General features: G+C 37.4%; 2 protein-coding genes across 4 annotated transcripts in view; both read left to right on the plus strand.

Annotated features, from left to right (window-relative positions):
- Col8a1 (collagen type VIII alpha 1 chain) overlaps nucleotides 1-7,274 on the plus strand; it is a 543,304-nt gene extending 536,030 nt beyond the window's left edge. For both annotated transcript variants that reach the window (XM_074072969.1, XM_020157594.2), the window contains 5 exons: nucleotides 439-541; nucleotides 4,039-4,099; nucleotides 4,490-4,577; nucleotides 5,332-5,420; nucleotides 6,981-7,274. In XM_074072969.1, the coding sequence (XP_073929070.1) occupies nucleotides 439-541; nucleotides 4,039-4,099; nucleotides 4,490-4,577; nucleotides 5,332-5,420; nucleotides 6,981-7,064 (425 nt within the window). In that variant the 3' untranslated portion in view covers nucleotides 7,065-7,274. The remainder of the gene's footprint in view (nucleotides 1-438; nucleotides 542-4,038; nucleotides 4,100-4,489; nucleotides 4,578-5,331; nucleotides 5,421-6,980) is intronic.
- Nucleotides 7,275-7,426: 152 nt separating this feature from the next.
- LOC109682404 (cell cycle control protein 50C-like) overlaps nucleotides 7,427-19,686 on the plus strand; it is a 33,740-nt gene continuing 21,480 nt past the window's right edge. For both annotated transcript variants that reach the window (XM_020157606.2, XM_074072971.1), the window contains exons 1-2: nucleotides 7,427-12,014; nucleotides 17,804-17,914. In XM_020157606.2, coding sequence (XP_020013195.2) covers nucleotides 11,784-12,014; nucleotides 17,804-17,914 — 342 coding nt within the window. In that variant the 5' untranslated portion in view covers nucleotides 7,427-11,783. The remainder of the gene's footprint in view (nucleotides 12,015-17,803; nucleotides 17,915-19,686) is intronic.

Genomic DNA, 19,686 nt, shown 5'->3' on the forward strand with positions numbered 1-19,686 from the left:
CTAATAAAGTATGTAAAATAGTCAGCACAATGTTTAAGAAATATTTGTTGTGATTTAAATATCAGTTCCATTTTATATCTTATGCTGTCTCTAAAATTTATCATTATTGAATTAGAATTCTACTATTTAGTCAACATTGTCTCTAGACATCAAACATAACTTAAATAATAAAAACATAGTAATCTAAACTTTTTTACTTAGTTCTAAAACTAGTCATATTTAGGTGCTTGGCACAATATATGCTTCATGCTATAAATTAGTAGTATTTCATTATAATCTAACATCTGGATACCAGAAAAATAGTTATATTTTTAAATGAGCAGTACTCATTATATTTTATTTTTCTAAAATAGTACCAAAGAAGTAGTTGGCGAATACTCAACTTTGCAGACCTATGTTTTGCTATGTTTAGAGTAATTTTCATGGTCTTTTATTTAGTCTGTCCTAAGTGGGTAAAACTTCGGAAAAACCACAATGAGAAGAAGTCAGTCCTGATGCTGATCATCTGCAGCTCTGCCATCCGAACCCTGGAGCTCATCAGGTTAGAAGTTTCACCAATTCTGTCTCACCAGTGATTTCTCAGTAACTAATGTGTGCCAAACTGGTAGGGTCCATGTGCTGGAGATAAAGCAAAATACACAGTCCCTGCCCTCGTGAAATTTACATTTCAGTGGAGGAACCAGCAAACAGGTAAGTATACATTATAATGTTATGAATAGTGACACATTATATAAAGAAAAAATAAAGCATGGAAATGAAATAGAAGTGGATAGGAAGCTGTAAGCTTTTCGAAGGACATTTGAGCAGAGACTTGAACAAAGTAAAGCCAAGTACCAATGTGGGAAGGGTATTTCTAGACAGAAGTGACAGTGAGCACAAAAGACCCTGAAGTAGGTGCCATTAAAAGATTTTGAGCAAAGGAGTCGCATTATCTCAGTCGACTTTTTAAAGGATCACTTTGGCTAATATGGGGAGAAACACATTGTGGAGGGTTAGGGTAAAATAGTGAGATCATACTAGCATAAAGCAGTTGGAAGCAAAAATGGAAGAAAGGATGTGACTTGAAATACCAACATGAAAAGATAGAATAACAGGGAATAAACTTACCAAAAGTCATACAAAGCAAACATTATATAAGTGATGGAAAACATTGAGAAGATCTTATCCCTATTCGATTGCAAATATATATCACAAAGTTTTGATAGTGAAAACACTATGGAATTTTCATATGTATGGCAGGCAGTGGAATGGAATAAAAAATTCAAAAACAGACTCACATGCATATGAAAAGAGCCTTTAGCAAAGGTGACAAATCAGAAATCAGTAGAGAAAAACAGTTTATTTAGTAAGTTGGGTTGGAGCAACTGAATAGCCATCCAGAAAAATAAAGTTAGATTCATATCTCACCTTTTTTTTTGGTGCTGAAGTAGAACCCAGGGACTCATACATGCTAAGCAAGTGCTCTACCACCAAGCTACATCTCCAGCCCTCTGTATCTCACTTCTTATACCAAGATTAATTCCAAATGGGCCAAAAATTTAAATGTAAAAATTATATATTAAAGATAATTTATCAGTGCTTTAGTAAGTGCTTTCATACACCTTTTCATTTACTGTATTTTTGTGGAATAAACAAAAAAGCTTCCACTGGGTCAGTGGTAACCTTCTCTGGCAGCCAGGTTCTGAGCCAGGCTCTGACTGGAGAGAAAACAAAAGGAAATCCAAATCAAGAGGAAAAAATACCTTGATCAAATAGATTAAGGTGCAAATGTGGGCAATCAGTAGTGATTTAGCATCTGTTTTTCTACATAAACTAATGTGGTCCTGGTTTTAGAAAAATAGTTGTTAAACTTTCATAGTCCTTTCAAACTCTCCTTTCTCCATCTAAGCACATACATAAAATTATGTCATGCTCCCTTCCCAGTAAAGAAAAAGTGTTCCTTTCAACCATCTGTACCAAACATAATTGATCTTCAGTATTCCAATTTTTAGGCAAGCTGTACTTGCTGGACCTGAAATTAGAGCAGCTCGCATTAACTTTTCAGTGCCTTAAAAAGTACCACCAAAGGACTACTATCCCATTGTGTTGCTAACGGTAAAGAGGCTGCCTAGAGGTAACCTCTTAAAAACAAGTTGTAGAATTGATTCAACCTTTTACTATATATAAATTCCTTTCCAAGGGGCATAAAAGCACTGTGCTGTCACACTTCATTTACTAATTCTCACTATTTTTTGTGTCCCTGTAATATTATGATCCATTTCAGGGTTAAATAATTTGCAAAAGGTGACACAAGATTGCAAAAGGTGACACAATGATTTGCAGACACAAGAACCCGTTTTATACAGACTAATGTTTAATAATTCCAACTTTTGTAAGAATGTCTTTCCTCTTGAGAACCATGAGTTCTGTTAAATTATCTTCTTAGTTAACCATGGAGAAAGCTTATGTGTAAAAACACACATGCAGCAGAACTTGAATAACGTGATTCACTTTTCTGAAAACTCATGTTTCCTCCTGGTCATTGCTATTTTCCCATGTTAGGTATATCCCCAAATATTAGTCAGAGATTATTTGTTCATTTACACCCACTTCAACTCAAAACAGGATTTTAGGTGAGACAGAGAAATGCATACAACAAATAAACACGTGGTAAAAATGGAAGCAAAGAAAAAGTAAAAATCTGAAAGTCAAGTGAAGCCAGCTATGACTGTTGCTCAAGATTACTTCCATGAAACCTGTGCAGTTACAAAAGTGGCCCCAATTTCTGTGGGTCTACACTTTCCAGCAGCTAGAATAAGTTAGAAAACATTAACAGTTGCCACATACATGGCATTCTCTGAGTTTAAAAATAAATAAGAATTTCTCAAGAAATACAAATTTTCCCACGTTGACCTAGTGGCAGCATCATCAGTGTCATCTCTGAAATAAAACAATGGGCAGCCATTGCAATGGGCTGAAGGCCTGTTGCCAGAGCAGTTTGGAAAGGCAGTCGTGTATAGCAAACTCGAGTGGTCTTGACCCCCCAAGCGCTGTCTGAATTGATGTACATAGGTCCAGAGGTTGTAAAGTAACAGGCCAAGTTTACCTCTAAAGTCCCCACCTGCCTCCCAGAGCTGCCTCATGCATTTATAATGCCCACCCACTCTCATCCTTGAAATAGCCAGTCCTGTGTCTTTTTTGCCCCCCTCCTCCATCCTTGCTCTCTCCTTCCTTTTTGTTTGTTTTTTTTTTTCTTTTGGCTAAAACATATCCACATACCAAATTTTATAGAGAAGCTCAATCTACAAATGAGAGAAAAAAAAATGGTTATTAGCCCTACTTCTCGTTGGCAAGCTCAGCCTCTGGCTCGCCATCACAGCCACCACAGATAGACTTTTGTAGATGCCCTTGGGCTCTACGGAACACAGGCTGACATCACTACTCTATGATTTCTCTTATAACAGAATTTTGTATGCAAATACACTCCAGAATTGGACAGCAAATTCTCTGCCAGGAACCAGAAATGTAGAAATTCCATATCATTAGACAAGGGCAGATGCATGTGTTTGAATAATCAAGGAAGCCTTTGTACGGTTAACCTTGTCTATGAGAGCAAGCCTAGATATGGGCCCGAATAAAAAAGTCACCCCTGGGGGCTGATGGAGTGGCTCAGGCAAGAGAGTGCCTGCTTTACAGAAGCCCTGAGTTCAAACCCCAGTCCCACCAAAAAAAAACAAAAAAAGTTGCCCTAACTTAGGTTTTTATTTTGGGCAGTGCTTTGCTGTGTTGCCTAGGCTGGCCTTGAACTTGTAATCCTCTTGTCTCAGCCTCTGGAATTACAGTGACATGCCATTGTGCCCAGCAAGCCACCCCAATTTCATTGCAGAGATAGACTAACCCAAAAATCTCAGAAATTTTTGTGTGTGAGTATATACACATACCTGTGCCATACATACACACATTCTGTGAATGAGTAAAGAAAGATATAATACTTAAGTAGTCAACACTTCCCAGAATGAGTGAATTGTTTTAATCTATTAATCTATTCTTTTTCATTAGATCGATGACAGCATTCAAAGGAGACAGTAAAGTTATGAAATTATTTGCAAAACACATAAAGGTAAGCAAGGACCTGTGGTTCCTGATGGAAGATGTAAGTGATCCCTAAGAGCCACTCCCAGACTCATCTTCCTTAGCAAGTGTTTTCTTTGATGCCTTTTTTATATGACACTTTTAGCAATCATTCTGGTTTTCTTTGATTTTCATGCTTCTGTGTAACTACCTCCTCCCACTGCAGTCACTGTTCGGCTCTGCTCCATTCCCATACAGAAGCTGAGGTTTGACTGCTGTGTTCTGTGAGAGTTTAGCATTTTTCTAGGGAGATTCTTGATCCTAATTAGGATAGTCTTACTTGCTTTTTACTTTCTTAATTTGAAATAAAATGCTCAAAATTGACTTATGATTGTACTTTCTTAATGACTTTTCTTTCTTTTCTTACATGTTGGAATAGGTCCAAGAGCAGGTAAAGTTACTGGAGAAGCATGTGGTGTACCTGGGTGTGGGAACTCCAGGGAGAATTAAAGAACTTATTAAACAAGGTATGAAAAGATGACAGTGATACTCATACCCAGAGCTAGGAATTTTGCCTTACCCCCATGTGACTCTAGAAAACCGGATTTGGGATACAGAAAAGCCAGTGTTAATTTCCCAGTGGAAATCTCAGTTTTTAGTCTCTGAAATCAGCCAGTAAATTCAGTGCAGAGGGGAATAAGGGTTGTGCAACCTGCGAAATGCATTTTTCCCACCTATACATATTCAGATTCCAATTGCTGTAAGCAGATTAGTAGATCCACACAGCCTTCAATCTCAATTTGTATTCTCTGGAATTTGTAGAGATGGATATGTTGAACATTCTCTTCTCAGGTCAGTTTGAGTCTTGGCTCTGGTTGAGGGCAGGAATATAGCACATATCAAAACAAAAATGCAGTTTCTGTGAAGGAAGCAGAAGTATTCCAGATATTTCTCCCCGAGTACTTTTCTCTTCTCAAATCCCTGCCATGAAGGAGATTCCACCTTCCAGGTCTCATGTGCTTGGTGAGCACATAACCATGGACACACTTAAAAGAGAATGGCTTCTCTGCTTTCCTCAGAAGCAGTGATAATGCTGTGAAGAGAGTGAGTCCCAGAGTGCTTTCCATCAGGCAAGACCAGTGCTTTTTGTGCAGAGATCAGTTATGGGGGAAAGGATAGCAAATGAGGCAAAAAAACAACCAGGAGAATAAAAATCATTCTAATAAACTTATGTCATGAGGTCTTTATACTACAGCATCTCTCTCTGTCTGTCTCTTTCAGGAGGCCTTAATTTGAACCCCTTAAAGTTTCTGGTTTTTGACTGGAACTGGAGAGATCAGAAGTTGAGGAGAATGATGGACATTCCTGAGGTACTGTGTAATCAGCAATTGCCTTTAATCTTTTTTTTTCCAATTTGAACTTGAGTTCAAGTACAGTAATAAAGTCTTTGACATGGGGAGCCAGCACATTCTGGCTTTTGGAATGATTTCTATCTTTAATTCTGAGGTAACTATAATTATAGAGGCCATCTTATCCCCTTACACATAGCTATATCCTTTTCATGTGTTTTATAGGAGTCAGCTTTGCTGCCCATTAAGTGACTATGGCCCCTGCCACACTATGACAACATCTGTACCTCACCTTTAAGAAACTGTAAGATCTGAAGGACTTGGCCCCTTTTCCTGTGCCCCTTCTTACTGGCACAGTCTTCTTGCTTTCATCCTTACGTGTGTACTTTTGGCCAAGGTAGGAGGAGAAGGAACACAAATTTTCCTCATTGTTGGCATCTCCACATTCCAAAAAAACCCATTTACTTAATTTAGAAAGTTATTTTCATTTTGTGAGATGGAGAAATTTTTTGGTGCCTGTGGATTAGAGTTGAATGATTGAATGCCTTTATGAGCACACATTATTAGCCCATTATGTATTTATGAAAGTAATCCATTATTATATGTTAAAAATTGATTTTGCCGCCCACCATGACATCATGGGGCCAGTTTTTCAATCTAGTCTGATGTCATCAAGTAGCTATTAGGAAAAAAAAAAGGAGAAAGTGGTTTGCACGATAATAAACATGACTGCCAGTCACCAACCAGGAATAAATCATGACCATAACTATCAAAGAGGCTTGGAATTACTCCTCCAAGCATGCTGAATGAACTAATTTACCACATAAAACTGCTTCCCCAGGTTGACCTAACCTGATTATAATTTATTGATGAGTTATATCAGACAACAATATCATGCATCAGCTAAAGTTAAAAGACAATTTATTCATACAATACACACACACTCATCCGAGTTATGTATTCCACCCCCTGAACAGACTAGGTTTTTTTAAAAACTAGTTTAACAGATTTGATTTTGGCACATGAAGCCACATTTGATGATTTTTGTTACAATGTTAAAACCTGATTAATCTACTAGTTTTCCAATTATAATAATAAGAAATAATGTCAAAAAATTTTGTTATCATAGTTATTTTCATTATGTTGATGTCATTAACATTCATCCTAGGACAATAAAATCCTATATAGGAATCTTGTGTATAATCAGGGTTACAGGAAATGTACTTTGGTATCCATGAACATTTGTATGGCATGTCTATTTTGAATGGCTACAAACAAAAGGGCACTGTAATGAAACCCATGTTTCATTAGGGTTCATTAGAGGTACTCTTCCCTTTATTTATGTGACTATTCCAACTCTAAATTAAATGTGGACTAGGACTCTTCCCCTGTCTGATTCTGGGCATGACAGCTGGATGAATACCTGGGAGCCCAGTTGATTGCTTTCACCAAGACCATCTTTGCTTGATCATAGTCTTTTTTGCGGAGGGAGGGGGACACCTGGGGTTCAATCCCAAGGCCTCACATATGCAAGTAGATCATAACCTGTTTGTTTTTGTTTTGGTCTTTTCTCTTATTTAGATAAGAAAGGAACTTTTTGAACTTCTAGAAATGGGAGTACTCAGTCTATGCAAGTCAGGATCCTTGAAGCTGGGCCTTTTCTAAATCTGGTCCTGATGAAGTTTCCAGTTTTCACATTGGAGTTTGCATCTTTTTTAATGGCTCTGACACATTGCAAACGCTCTATAAATATCAACAATGATGTTAGTTGTATCACCCAATGGACCGCGGGGAACATTTAAGGAAGATTCTTTGACAGAAATGAATCTGTGCCTTTACAAACTCCCTCATTTAATAAAGAATTGCTGGCTTGTGTGTGTTTTTTGTTGAGCAAACTGAGTTTTTCTGTCACCAAACTGGCCTGTGCTATGACTGTACAGGAGACAGGAAAGAGCAGTTGGGTGACCTGAGGCCAGCCTCTTCCTTCTCTGAGCCCCAGTCTCATCAACTGAGAAATAGGAAGGCTACCTCCCAAGATTGTTGAGGATTCCATGAGATGGTACATATGGAGCAGATTTGTAAAGTGAAGTATGGTCCCAGTGTGAAGTGTGGCCACGGAAGCTAGAAAGAGCCACAAGTGAATTTGGCACTTTGTAAACACAGAAAAGACAGTAATACAACTACATCTCTATTATTCATTTATGTTGTTTAACTGTTTACTTTGAAGTAATCTCAGATTTACAGAATAGTTATAAAAATAATATAGATCATTCCCAATGTCCCCTTTCCTAGGTTCTCCCGATATCAACATCTAGTATAATCATGATGGTTACTAAAAGTAAGAAATCAGCATCAGTACTGAACAGTTAACTATACAATAGCTGTTATTCAGGTTCATGAGTTTTTCCACTGATGTCCTTTTTCTAGTCTAGGATCCCAAATTGCATTCAGTTGTTATATCTCCTATAATGACTGTTCCTTTTCTTCTTTCATGACCTTCACACTTGGTGAGTATTCATTAGGTATTTTGCAGAATGTCCCTCAATATGGATTTGTCTATTATTTTCTTTGATTTAGTTAAAGTTTCCCTTTTTTGGCTACCACCATAGTAGTGCTATTTCCTTCTCAGTGTATTCTATGAGGAGATTCAGAATTAATGATGTCAACCTTGATTACCTGGTAAAGTTGGTGTCTGCCAATTGGTGTCTGCCAATTTTCTCCACAACAGTTACTATTTTTCCTTTTGTAATTAATATCTACCTAAGAAAAAATACTTTGAAACTGTGCAAATATATGGTTTTCCTCAAATTTTTACCCAGAAATTTTCAACAATCATTAATAGTTCTTGCCTGCAGCAATTATTACTATAGTAATTTTTGTATTTACTTCATTCCTTTAGTATTTGTAAATTATAATTCCTTTGTAAGAAAAAGCTATTCCTTTTATCCCATTTGATTCTTTGTTCAGTTATTATTTGCATCACTATGGATTCATGAAAATTTATTTTTTTCTATAGGCTGTAATGCAATCCTATTATATTTTATTTTGTTGATCAAATTCCCTTTTCCTGTTCATTTAAATAATGATGATTATCTACTCTGTACCAAGCCCTGTGTTTATGACTCTCACATATAGTCTATCATATTTAATCACTGAAGTAGTTCTGAAGGAAAAATAATGTTATTCACATTTTATAGACAATAAGACTGAGTCTAAAAAGGGGCATATACTACTTCAAATAGTAGAACCAGAAGTCAAACCCAGGTTTCCCATTTCACTTCATGACATCAAGTTGTCTAGAGATTCAGGAATATAAAGCAAACAAGATAATTAAACAAAAAGAATCCATCACTGATATACAAAATTCCACATTCAGTTTTGTGAAGTTTTAAACAGCCCTCACAAGCCAGCAAATCAAAGTTCAGCAAATCACACACTCCTGCTGCTCATGCAGTTCTACAGACTAAAAGCTGCACATGAGGATTCAGAGAAAAGACAAGTGTGTTCTATGCTCAAGGATCTGACTAGGACCCCAAAAATTAAAGGAAAGAGGAAAAAAGAACCACTATGGAATGCAATTTCATTAAAGCTATAGCTAACCCTGAACTTCTAACCTTAGCAAGTGAGATATTCTCAGCCAATGATAGGAAAAAAAATAGATCAGATACCTTCCCAATGTAGGCATTTAAATTCCTGTCAAGTGACATGTCTTAGATTAATCTGAAAAAAATGCCAAGCAATTTTTAAGAGAACATATCTGCAAATTAAGATGTAGTCTGTTTTGGTCAGAATTCAGACCAGTCCACCAAGTTACCCTTGGCTTGCTAAAACCAAAAAAATGAGACCATCATGAACAGTATGTGCGTATGTAAGTATGTCTGTGTGAATGTGCCCCACTTCCTGATTTTATGCTCATTTAGTACATTTACATCCTAGCAACTAATAGGAAAAAAAATGAGATATAAGGCAATCTCAAATATATGAAATGTATCATAATGCTTAAAAAGGCTACTTACCCTGTGGTTAAAAATAATGGCAGAAATTTTAAGAATACTCTCTGAAATTTCCAATGATAACACAAGAGATGTTAACAATTTGTCATATAGGTAGGTATCTGTCTAGTTCAGTGCCCCTTAGGGGACATTTGTAATGTCTGGAAATGTTTGGTTACAGAACTGTGGGGGTGAGGGGCTAATATTGGCATCTAATGGGGGATAGTGACTAACATTTAGCAAGTAACAGCCAGGGGTGCAGCTAAACATTCTGCTATTCTACAAAACCAAGAAATATCTAGGCCAAAACATCAATAGTGCTGTGGTTGAGGAACTGTTTACTGAAGAGCAAAGAATATGAAATATATTTGCAAAGTTAAGGTAGTTTTATTTAGAAGAGAGAAATAAGTGAATATAAAATGTTTATCTGGTATTGCTCAAGAATAGTTTGTATTTACTATCTGTGATATCTAATTTTCATGTGTCCACTTGACTAGGCCACAGAGTTCCCAGATATTTAGTATTTCCGTGAGAGTATTTTTGAATGAGGTTAATATTTACAATGTTGGAAGTGAATAAGGCAGATTATGCTCCATAATGTGAGTGGGCCTCATCCCATCAGTTGAATGCCATATTAGAACCAAAGCCTGACCCTCCCCCGAATAAAAGAATTCTGCCTGGCACTTTCTAACTGAAAGATTGGCTCTTTCTGAGTCTATACCAGCCTGTTGGCCTTTAGGATTCAACTGGAATATTGACTCTGCAGATTTTGGACTTACTTTTTATAATTGTGTAAGCCAGTTCCCTATAACATACACATACAACGTAGTTTTAGATTTTGGTTGGTTTGGGTTTATTTTTTAAAAGCCTAAGAAGTACTGTTCTTACTAGTTTGTTAACAGGAGTGTAACATTATCTGTGTAATATACTCCCACCCAACATTGGACCAGATACCTAAGTCACAAATATACCTGATATTTTGTAGGCCAATCCTATACATATAACATAATATAATGCATATATTATTATATATTGTATTATTATTGTGTATAATTATATAGTTATAGATTATTATATTATAATACATAAAATATGTGAGCCCAATTGCTCACATAAAGCTATCTGATGACAACAGTCAGAGCAGTCACCACCTCCATGTCAGATTCAAATGGCATGCTGAAATTTTCTCATTGGTATTTTACCTTTTTACCAATTTTGCAAGCTTGAAGAATTGACTAAATTGGAAACCTTCTAATGTAAGTATTTGCATTTACTTTATATTCTTTTAAACCAGATTGATACATTTGCCAAAGTCATTGCCTACTTTTACATAAAATGAGTCTACCATGGCTTCTCTGCCTGATACTAATTTCTTTGTTTTAAAAAAAATCCTAATTCAGCATCCTTATTGCCAGTCTTTATTTGTTTTGAGGTTCTGGAGACTACAGAACTTAAGGCTTGTGCTTGCTAGACAAGGGCTCTCCCACTCAAGCCACACTCCAGTCCTTTTAGTTTGCTTTTTAGATAGGGTCTCACATTTTTACCCAAGCCAGCACAGAACTGTGATCCTCCTACCTCCTGAGTTGCTGGGACCATAGGCATGTGCCACCATGCCCAGCCTTAATGGCAATTTTAAAGAAGCAATTATTAATTGTTAACAGCCTAATGTTAGTGAATTTCTAGTAATGGAGAAAACCTTAAAACCAAACCTAATACCACACTACAAGGCTGAACATCTAGCTGATTATACTTTTTTAGCTTCATTTGATCTGCTCTAAAGCATGTACTTGAGAGAAGGTAGGAGGAGATGTTTTAATCTGTATTTTCTACTGAGGTCTTTCTTACAGGTAGAAAAAAAATGGAAAGCTGCTGAAATTAAACAACTGCTCTGCAAACCCCTGTTTGTTTCTCCCTTCCTCATCACAAATGGCAAAGCTGGCTGTAATCCAACAACATTTTTCCAACTCTTTATCCATGTTAGGCAATAGCCACATTTAGGAAAAAGCTGACAACCCTAATTTTTATTGTATTAATCTCTAAGGATTTAGGCAAGTTCCTAAAGATAAATCAGTTTTGCCTCTTTCAGGAAGAGCTTGCCTTAAGTTAGTCACCAAATCCCAGAAATAACCCATAGTATCACCACATGTTGGTTTTCAAAGACCTTGCTAGGGTCTGTCCCTCCAGGGCATGCCATTTAACAACAGGCTTTCTGAGCCTGAGTAAAATGTACCTAACAGTGGCTGAGGAGAGCTAAACTCCTGGTGAATAACAGCCCTTGTTAAGAAATAAGTCCAGGAAGCAGAAAAGACTTCACAACTTCAAATGAAGTTTCATGTAATTCTTCAAATAACATTACCATTATGTGGTATTTCTATGAGTAGGAATGTTCTAAATGTCCCAAAAGTATATCTCAGTCACCTACAGGACCAAAATGGAGAGAAGACCGGAGCGGGACCTATCAAGACAGCCAGACAACACTGCCATGAAGCAGCAACAGTTGCCGGGCCATCAGCTACATTTCTCCGCCCCCGTGGTCCTCTCTATTTTTTTTGCCACAGCAGCATTCTGCCTTTGTATGGGTATCATCCTTATATTGTCTGCAAAGAGCACCAAGGAAATAGAGGTTTGTCCCATTTTTACATTTGTAATAACAGTTTCCAAGAATTTTCAGCTTCAGGACTACAAACGGAATTGCTCAGACTAGGAACATATCCCCTCAGGAGGAAATTAGATGAGACTGACATTCCTCTTTTCGGCTGGCAGGCTTAGATGGTAAGGGGGACTGTGTGTGGTTTCATTCAGCATTGTTCCAGCTTGAGACTGGTCACACTGATCAGCTCAGCTATATTTGTCTTACAAGGGCCTGGCAAAGTCAGGGGCTTTTTATACGGGGACAGGAGTGAGCAATTAAAGGTAGGAGAGAAGGCAAGGCCAAATGACGTCCAGACACTCGTGAATCATATTGCTAAAGAACACAGAACCAAAGATACATGTCTTCGGGTTTTAAAATATATTTTCATGTATTTCATTTGTCATGTTATTTTTTTTCCTGTGTAAGTAACAAGTAATTGTAATACTTATTGGGCACATTGTGATATTTTCAGTACATGTATGCAGTGTATACTGAGCAAATCAAGGTAATTAACATTTTCCTCCTTTTTTCATTTATATTTGATGATTTCTAGCTCCTCTTCTATATCTTCATATAATATATAATAAGTTATTATGAGCTATAGTGATAGGACTGTGCTGTAGAACACTAGAACTTAGTCCTGGCTTCATTTTGGTGCCCATTATCCAACTCCCTATATCCCACCCCCCCACCCCACCCCCGCCTTCTGCTTACCCTTCCTAGTCTCTAGTTAGTTACTGTTCTGTTTCAAACTGACTGTTTTAGCTTTTGCATATGAGTGAAAACATGCTGTATTTGTGTTTCTGTGTCTGGTTTTTTTCACTCAGCATACTGTCCTCCAGTTCTATCATTTTGCTGAAAATAACAGGATTTCATGCTTTTTATGGCTGAATAATGTTCCATTGTATGTATAGCACATTTCTTTATACATGTCAGTGGACGCTGAGGTTGATTCCAATGTTTGGCCTTTACAAATAGGACTGTAATAAACACGGGAATGTAAGACTCTCTTTGATGTGCTTATTTCATTTCCTTTAGATATTACCCAGAAGTGGCTGGATCATATGGTTGATCTATTTTTAGCTTTTTCATCATAGCTGTACTAATTTACATTCCCACCACAGTGGATCCTTGCCTTTTTTTTTAATAGCCGTTCTAAGACACAATATCTCATATGTATTTTATTTGCATTTTCTTGGTAGCTAATGATGTTCAGCATTTTTTCATTTGCTTTTTAGCCATTTTTATTTCTTCTCTTAAGTGTCTATTCAGATCATTTGCCCATTTTTAATTGGATTATTTGGGGTGAGTCTTTTTAATTCTTTATATATTCTAGATAATATTATTTGTCAAAGGAATAGTTTGCAAATATTTTCTCACATTCTGCAGTTTATCTCTTAACTGTCAGTTGTTTCCTTTGCTCTGCAGGTGCTTCTTAGTTTGATTTAGTCCTATTTGTTAATTTTTCTTTTGTTGCCTATGCTTTTAGGGTCTTATCCAAAATTGTTTATACCAGTGTCTTAAAGTGCTCATGTGATAATTTCATAGTTTCATATCTTATATTTAGGTCTTTGATCTACTTAGAATAGATTTTTGTACTGGGTGAGAAATAGGGGCAATGTATCATTCTTCTGCATATGGATATTCAGTTTTCCTAGCTGTTCTTTCTCCCATGTATATTTTTGGGTCTTTGTCAAAAAATCAATTGGCTGTCGATATATGGATTTATTTCTAGGACCTCTATTCTGTGCCTCTTGTCTATCTGTCAGTTTTTATGTCTATACCGTGCTGTATTGAGTATAGCCCTACTGAATGTCTTCAAATGAGGTATTGTGATACCTTCAGCTGTGTTCTTTTTGCTCAAGATTGCTTTGGCTATCCAGTTTTGTTTTGTTTTATTTTTTGCTTCCATATGAATTTTAGGATTGTTTTTTCTGGTTGTGATGAAATACCACTGGTATTTTACTGGAGATTGCAGTGAATCTAAGTGCTTCAAGTAATATGGACAATTTAACAGCATTAATTTTTCCAATCCATGGACATGGAAAGTGTTTCCATTTTTTGTGTGTGTCTTTGATTTCTTCCATTAGTATATTTGCAGTTTTTGATTATAGAGGTCTTTTACTTCTCAGTTAAAAATTGTTCCTAGGTATTTTATCTTTTGTAGCTACTGTAAATAGGATTGCTTTCATGATTTCTTTTACAGTAAGTTCATGATTAGTGTGTAAACATGTTGCTGATTTTTGTGTATTGATTTGTATCCTGAAACTTTACTGAATTCATTTGCTAGTTCTAATAGTCTTTTGGTGGAGTCCAGGTTTTTCTCTATGTAGACTCATGTCATCTGCAAATAGGGATAATTTGATGTCTTTTAAGGATTGTGACCTTCCCTTTGCTAATGAACTCCCTCTGAGATCTAGGAAAGGCAAGAGCCCAAGCCTTTCTGTCATCTCAAGGGTACTTAGCAAAATAAGCTAAGTTCTGCTTAACATGAGAAAAGCTGAGGCTAAGGACACACTCCTCAACACAAGCCTTTTGCTAATTTTATTAATAAACTATTGGATACCAAAAACTGATCTTGATAGGAGACACAAGAGCTGGTCTAAGTCTTGATCAGCCATGCCTATATTCAGTCTAATGAATTAAGTGCATGTTTCCTCCAAATCAGCTCTGAGCAGATTACCAAACATCTCAGACCCAGTGACCTCCACAATGAAAGCAGCCATGGAAAGCTGATCTGTCTCTTCTCCCCAGATGGCTACTGGCAAAGTTATAATGAAGGCTAAGTCTGTCAGCAATGATTTAACATGTATGTGTGTTGGAAGGTGCCTAAGAGTTCTGTCGGCATGTAGATATGCATGGCATGTAGATGAGGACTTGTTGATTCCTGCCCTCAGTGAGCTCTAATGATTGTATAGTTTTACTGGTAGGTGATCTCAGAAGACCCTGGTTGGGAAGATCTTAGGTGTTTATGCCTCACAGACAAAGAATTGGACAAAAACACAGATTGCAAAGCACTAGTAGTGTTTTATTGAAAGGAAAAGAAAAGTATAAGCAGGAGGATACATGGCAAGAGAGTGGTAGTCTCTGGCAAGGTGGCACAGAAGCCCCAGTCTTTGTTCAAAGGGCAATTTATTAGTTGTTAGGGCAAATTCTGGGCAGTCTTTGCAGGAGGGACTATGGTAATTAATAGGTTTAACAAGGGCTTGTTGTATAACATGGTGTAATCTACACATGCTCTTTTGCTGATTCCCATACTTTTAATTGTATGTATGAGATATGACCAGTATTCACAAGGTCTTAAGTAGAGGGCTTTACCTGAGAGGTCAGATTGAAGACAGATTTCCCCTTCCTGGCATGTGCTATTTTCTATTCTGAGCTTACCTGTATAGTGGTCCCTCATATCTGCAGGGTATTGGATTCCAAAATCCATGGATCCCCAAGTCTCTTACACAAAGCTGTATATTTGCATATAACCTACACACATCCCGTTGCCTACTTTAAGTCATCTATAGATTACTTATAATACCTAATTCAATGTAAATCCTAAGTAAATGGTTGTTATACTGTATCATTTAAGGACTCATGACAAGGAAAAATGTGCACACGTTTAGTACATACACAATTTTTTTGGCGATATTGGGGTTTGAACTCAGGTCTTCACACTTGCTAAGCAGGTGCTATACCACTGGAGCCACTCTTGCCAGCCCCAAATGCAATTTTTTTCAAGCATTTTCCATCCATTGTTGGCTAATCCATAAATGTGGATTCTGGTTCTTCCTTTTTTCCAGTTACCCACAGTCACCTACCTGGGAATACAGTCTTCACTAACAGGCAGCCATTTCTCAGTCATGTTACCTCATGCATGAGATGGTGACCTCACTCCATCATTGGCTATTGACCTAGACACCTTTGCAGACATCTATTAGCAAATGCTGTCATCTCACAGATACTAGGCGTATTTTCCCATGGATTTTTCTTTTATTGTATCAACTAGGATTGCATTTTCACTTTACTTTTATACAAGAAAACTAGAAACCACACATGTGCAAATTTTCATTTCAAAATATATTTTTCATTTGCACATGGAAGTGTTTAATAATATGAGTAAGAAAGTACACATTCCAGGTCAATGCAATCAAGAAGAGATCTAGTAGAAAAGAATTCTGAGTGGGCCTTTCCTCATTCAGCCCCGGGGCACAAAATGAAAGTGCCCGCTTTGTAAGTCACTTTAAGCAAAAATGATAATTTCTGTCTCCACTTCTGTGAGGAGCAGACTGATGTTTGCTCCATTTTTTAGCTTTAGATTTACAAGGTCACTTGAACACCAAATTGAGGGTGCTGTCATTACGTGCACAGTAGATTAGGAATATGCTTTCCTCTTCAAAATTTTTAGAGCTAGAAAGCAATATAGATATCATCTACTCATCATTTGGTCATGAAATATGTCTTATAATTTGATGTAGATATAACTCAAAATGGAATCTGTGAATGTATTCTAGTATAGTGACCTTACGGGTGCATTAATTACTTCATGAAATGGTGCTGATAAACAAAATGTTGGTCCTGGGGGTTACATACTTCACTCCAGATGGGAGCTTGGCTGAACTCGAAGCCCATTTCCTCAGTTGCAGTTCAGTGTGCCCTCTCTCAATTAGAATACAGCCCTGTTCTTTAATGCTTTTTTATAAATTGAAATGTAATTCTACAAACAGGAAAGTCATAAATATTATTGAAATGAGACTTCAAACCACACTGTATATTTAAAAAATGATTTAAGTAAATAGTACAGTAGTAGACTTTTTACTAATCTTTAGTATTTACACTTTACCTCTGGGCTTCAAGCCCTCAGCAGCTTTGAAACTATAAAAAATTTCTTCTGTCTTTCTTGCTAATATTCTCTCCCAAAGAATCATATATCCTATATCTCCTTACCAAGGAGAAAGCAGCATCCTCACTTTTCTGCTCCTCCACACTCCCACAATCCTCTCATGACTCCTCAACATGGTGAGGGAAGCTGCATCACCCCAGGATAGCCCTGGGCCCTTGAAGGGAGCCCTCCTGTAGGGTAAGGGAGCCATGGATCTCTGAGCTTCCCCTCCCACTGTTCTTCCAGCTGCAACGTCACAAAACAGTGCGTTAGCCAGAGTTTACAGGAGTCACATATTTGGGACATATGATCATTTTGTAAAACTTTCATTTTACCACTTATTTACAGAATTTAACTTTTAAATAAAAGAATGCAACACCTTTTTAAGACTAGAATTATTCTACATACATCAATAATCGTATTTGGAAACACTTCTTTTTTGTGTTTGGTTATTTTTAGTAACTTCCCCAGGATGCCATGTAAAATAAATCATTAGCATGAATATTTTCCATACAATAAAATGGAAAAACAGTGAAGCAACTTCCCCATAAAAGTGATTAGACTCAGGCCATAAGCCCAGTTTTCATGAGCCATTGACTAATACGTTCCTAGTGCCACCTCTTAAGGACTAAGAGGCAAGGCTTCATCCCAACAGGTCTCATAAGTATACAGCAGAAACACTGAACTCCAGCCCAGCAAAATGCTGCCAGGTCCTCAAAAGACTTTAGGAAAGACTGCTCCTCTAGAACAATCCAGAAACATTTGCCCTGCACAGTAGCCTGCTCTTCAGCCATGTCATAGGCTGCACTCCAAGACAGGTTTGAGACTTTGGTGGACTGAAGTGTTGAATTTTAAAATATGTACCCATGTACCTTTTAAATTAATAAGTTTTCTTTTCCCCACATGACAGATTAATTATACAAAGACATGTGCAAATTGTTCTGAAATGCGGGAAGATGCCTCTAATTTTAACGAAGAATGCACCTGCTCTATTCCCTTTTACCTTCAAGAGAAAATGGAGGTAAGTGAAATTCAAGAATTCAATTGACTTTATTCTGATTTACTTCTTAACTCTCCAAAGTAACTTCATAAATTCCATCAAATGCTTTCTCAAACCATAAAATGTAAGAAATAAAGCAGGGTGGAGGTGACAAATTTTACAAATTATTGAGTTAGTGCCCCCCACATACAACTTGGCTTTTTTAATTATATTCTTCTCCTTTGTCTCTTTGCTTCAAAATTCTTTATTTACTCAACTTTGTAACATAATTATAACTAGTCAAACAGGTTTTATTCTAAATGTCAGCATAGGACATTTAGAATAAAATGATCTCTATGGAGATCATTAAGTTTAACCATCTCATAATGAAAAAATTAATGGGCTGAGAGATTAAGTGATTTAGCCAAAGTCAAATAAGTTTATGGAAAGGGTGTCAGCTGCTAGGACTTCCTTGGATCCCCCCACTCCAAATCATTCTACATATCCCATTGCCTAATCCCAAGGAGTCTCTGGCCTGGCTTTCAGGTATTATGAAAAATAACAAAGAAATATTAAGAGACATCCCTGCTCTTAGTTGATTAAAGTCTCATGTTAGTCCAGGTCATCTGAGAAGCAGATGCTTAAGACAGGATTAGACATGCAAGAAATTTACTGGGGATTAACACCTGTGAGGGACATGGGGAGCAAGAAGGAGTAAGCTATGAAAGCTATCAGAGCACAAAACAGCAATGACCCAGGAGAAAGAGAGGAGTAGGGAGGGATGGAAGGAGGAAGGGGGAAAATTGAAGGGTTTTTCAGGAAATGATGATGAGTTTCATTTGGGACCAGCTGGGTCTGAGGTAGAATAGGGCCTTAAATGCTCAGTAGGAAGCTGGAGAGCAGCCCTGCCTGAATCTGATTCATCCCACATAGTCTCAGCTATGAGGTGAGGGAGGAGGACAAGGTCGGTGTGGTAGATGCTGCAGGGTAGGAGTTCAGAGTCCAGATGATATAACAGGCCCTTGAAATACCTTTGAGGAATTAAATGAAATATATTTTTCATTTGATTAAGTCTTGACTACCACCAGGTAAGACTCTAGAGGTCCTGAAAAGGCTCCTCAGCTGTACTGTAGGGAGTATAATTGAAGGATGGTAACATCTGTGCTCTGAAATCAACACATTTGTATAAAGGCCATGATGCTTCTGGGGGCCCCAAAAGCCAGTTGTTGAGCATAAGAGGAATACTGAGGTAGGCTCTTTTCAGGAGAGAGACTCCTTTGAGATTTTCTTCCTTCCTTTTATTCCTCCCCACCCCTTTCAGGTGCTGAGGATTGAACTTGCTGAAATACTCTTAAAAATACATTGCAGTCTAAGACCTTCCTCCTCCTGCCTCTTCCTCTCTCCTTCTACCGTCCTGTTCCTCCTTCCCTGCCTCTTTCCTTCTTAAGAACCCAGAATGCTTAAATTTTTTAATAAAAAATCCAAAAGATAAAACCATAAAGGCTTTGGTTCCCATTTGTTCATGTCCTTCGAAAGACACTTGAAGTGTTCCAGTTGCCGACCATTCCTTTCATACCAAGGCTTCTCATAAGAACCCAACCATATTTCTTTGGGCAATCACAGGGCCTTCGGCTCTCTAGTTGTCACACATTACCTGTGCTGGAACATAGGCAATGAATCCACAGGAAACTCTGTCTTAAACAAAGGAATCCTGCACAAAGTGCCACTGAGTTTCAAGAGAAGACATGCCATAAAGTGAATTGTGCCTCCAGAAGCAATCAAAAAGATCATTATCTTGGAGGAGGCCTTGTTAA

The sequence above is a fragment of the Castor canadensis genome, chromosome 5, assembly GCF_047511655.1.
Source record: "Castor canadensis chromosome 5, mCasCan1.hap1v2, whole genome shotgun sequence".
Lineage (NCBI taxonomy): Eukaryota > Metazoa > Chordata > Mammalia > Rodentia > Castoridae > Castor > Castor canadensis.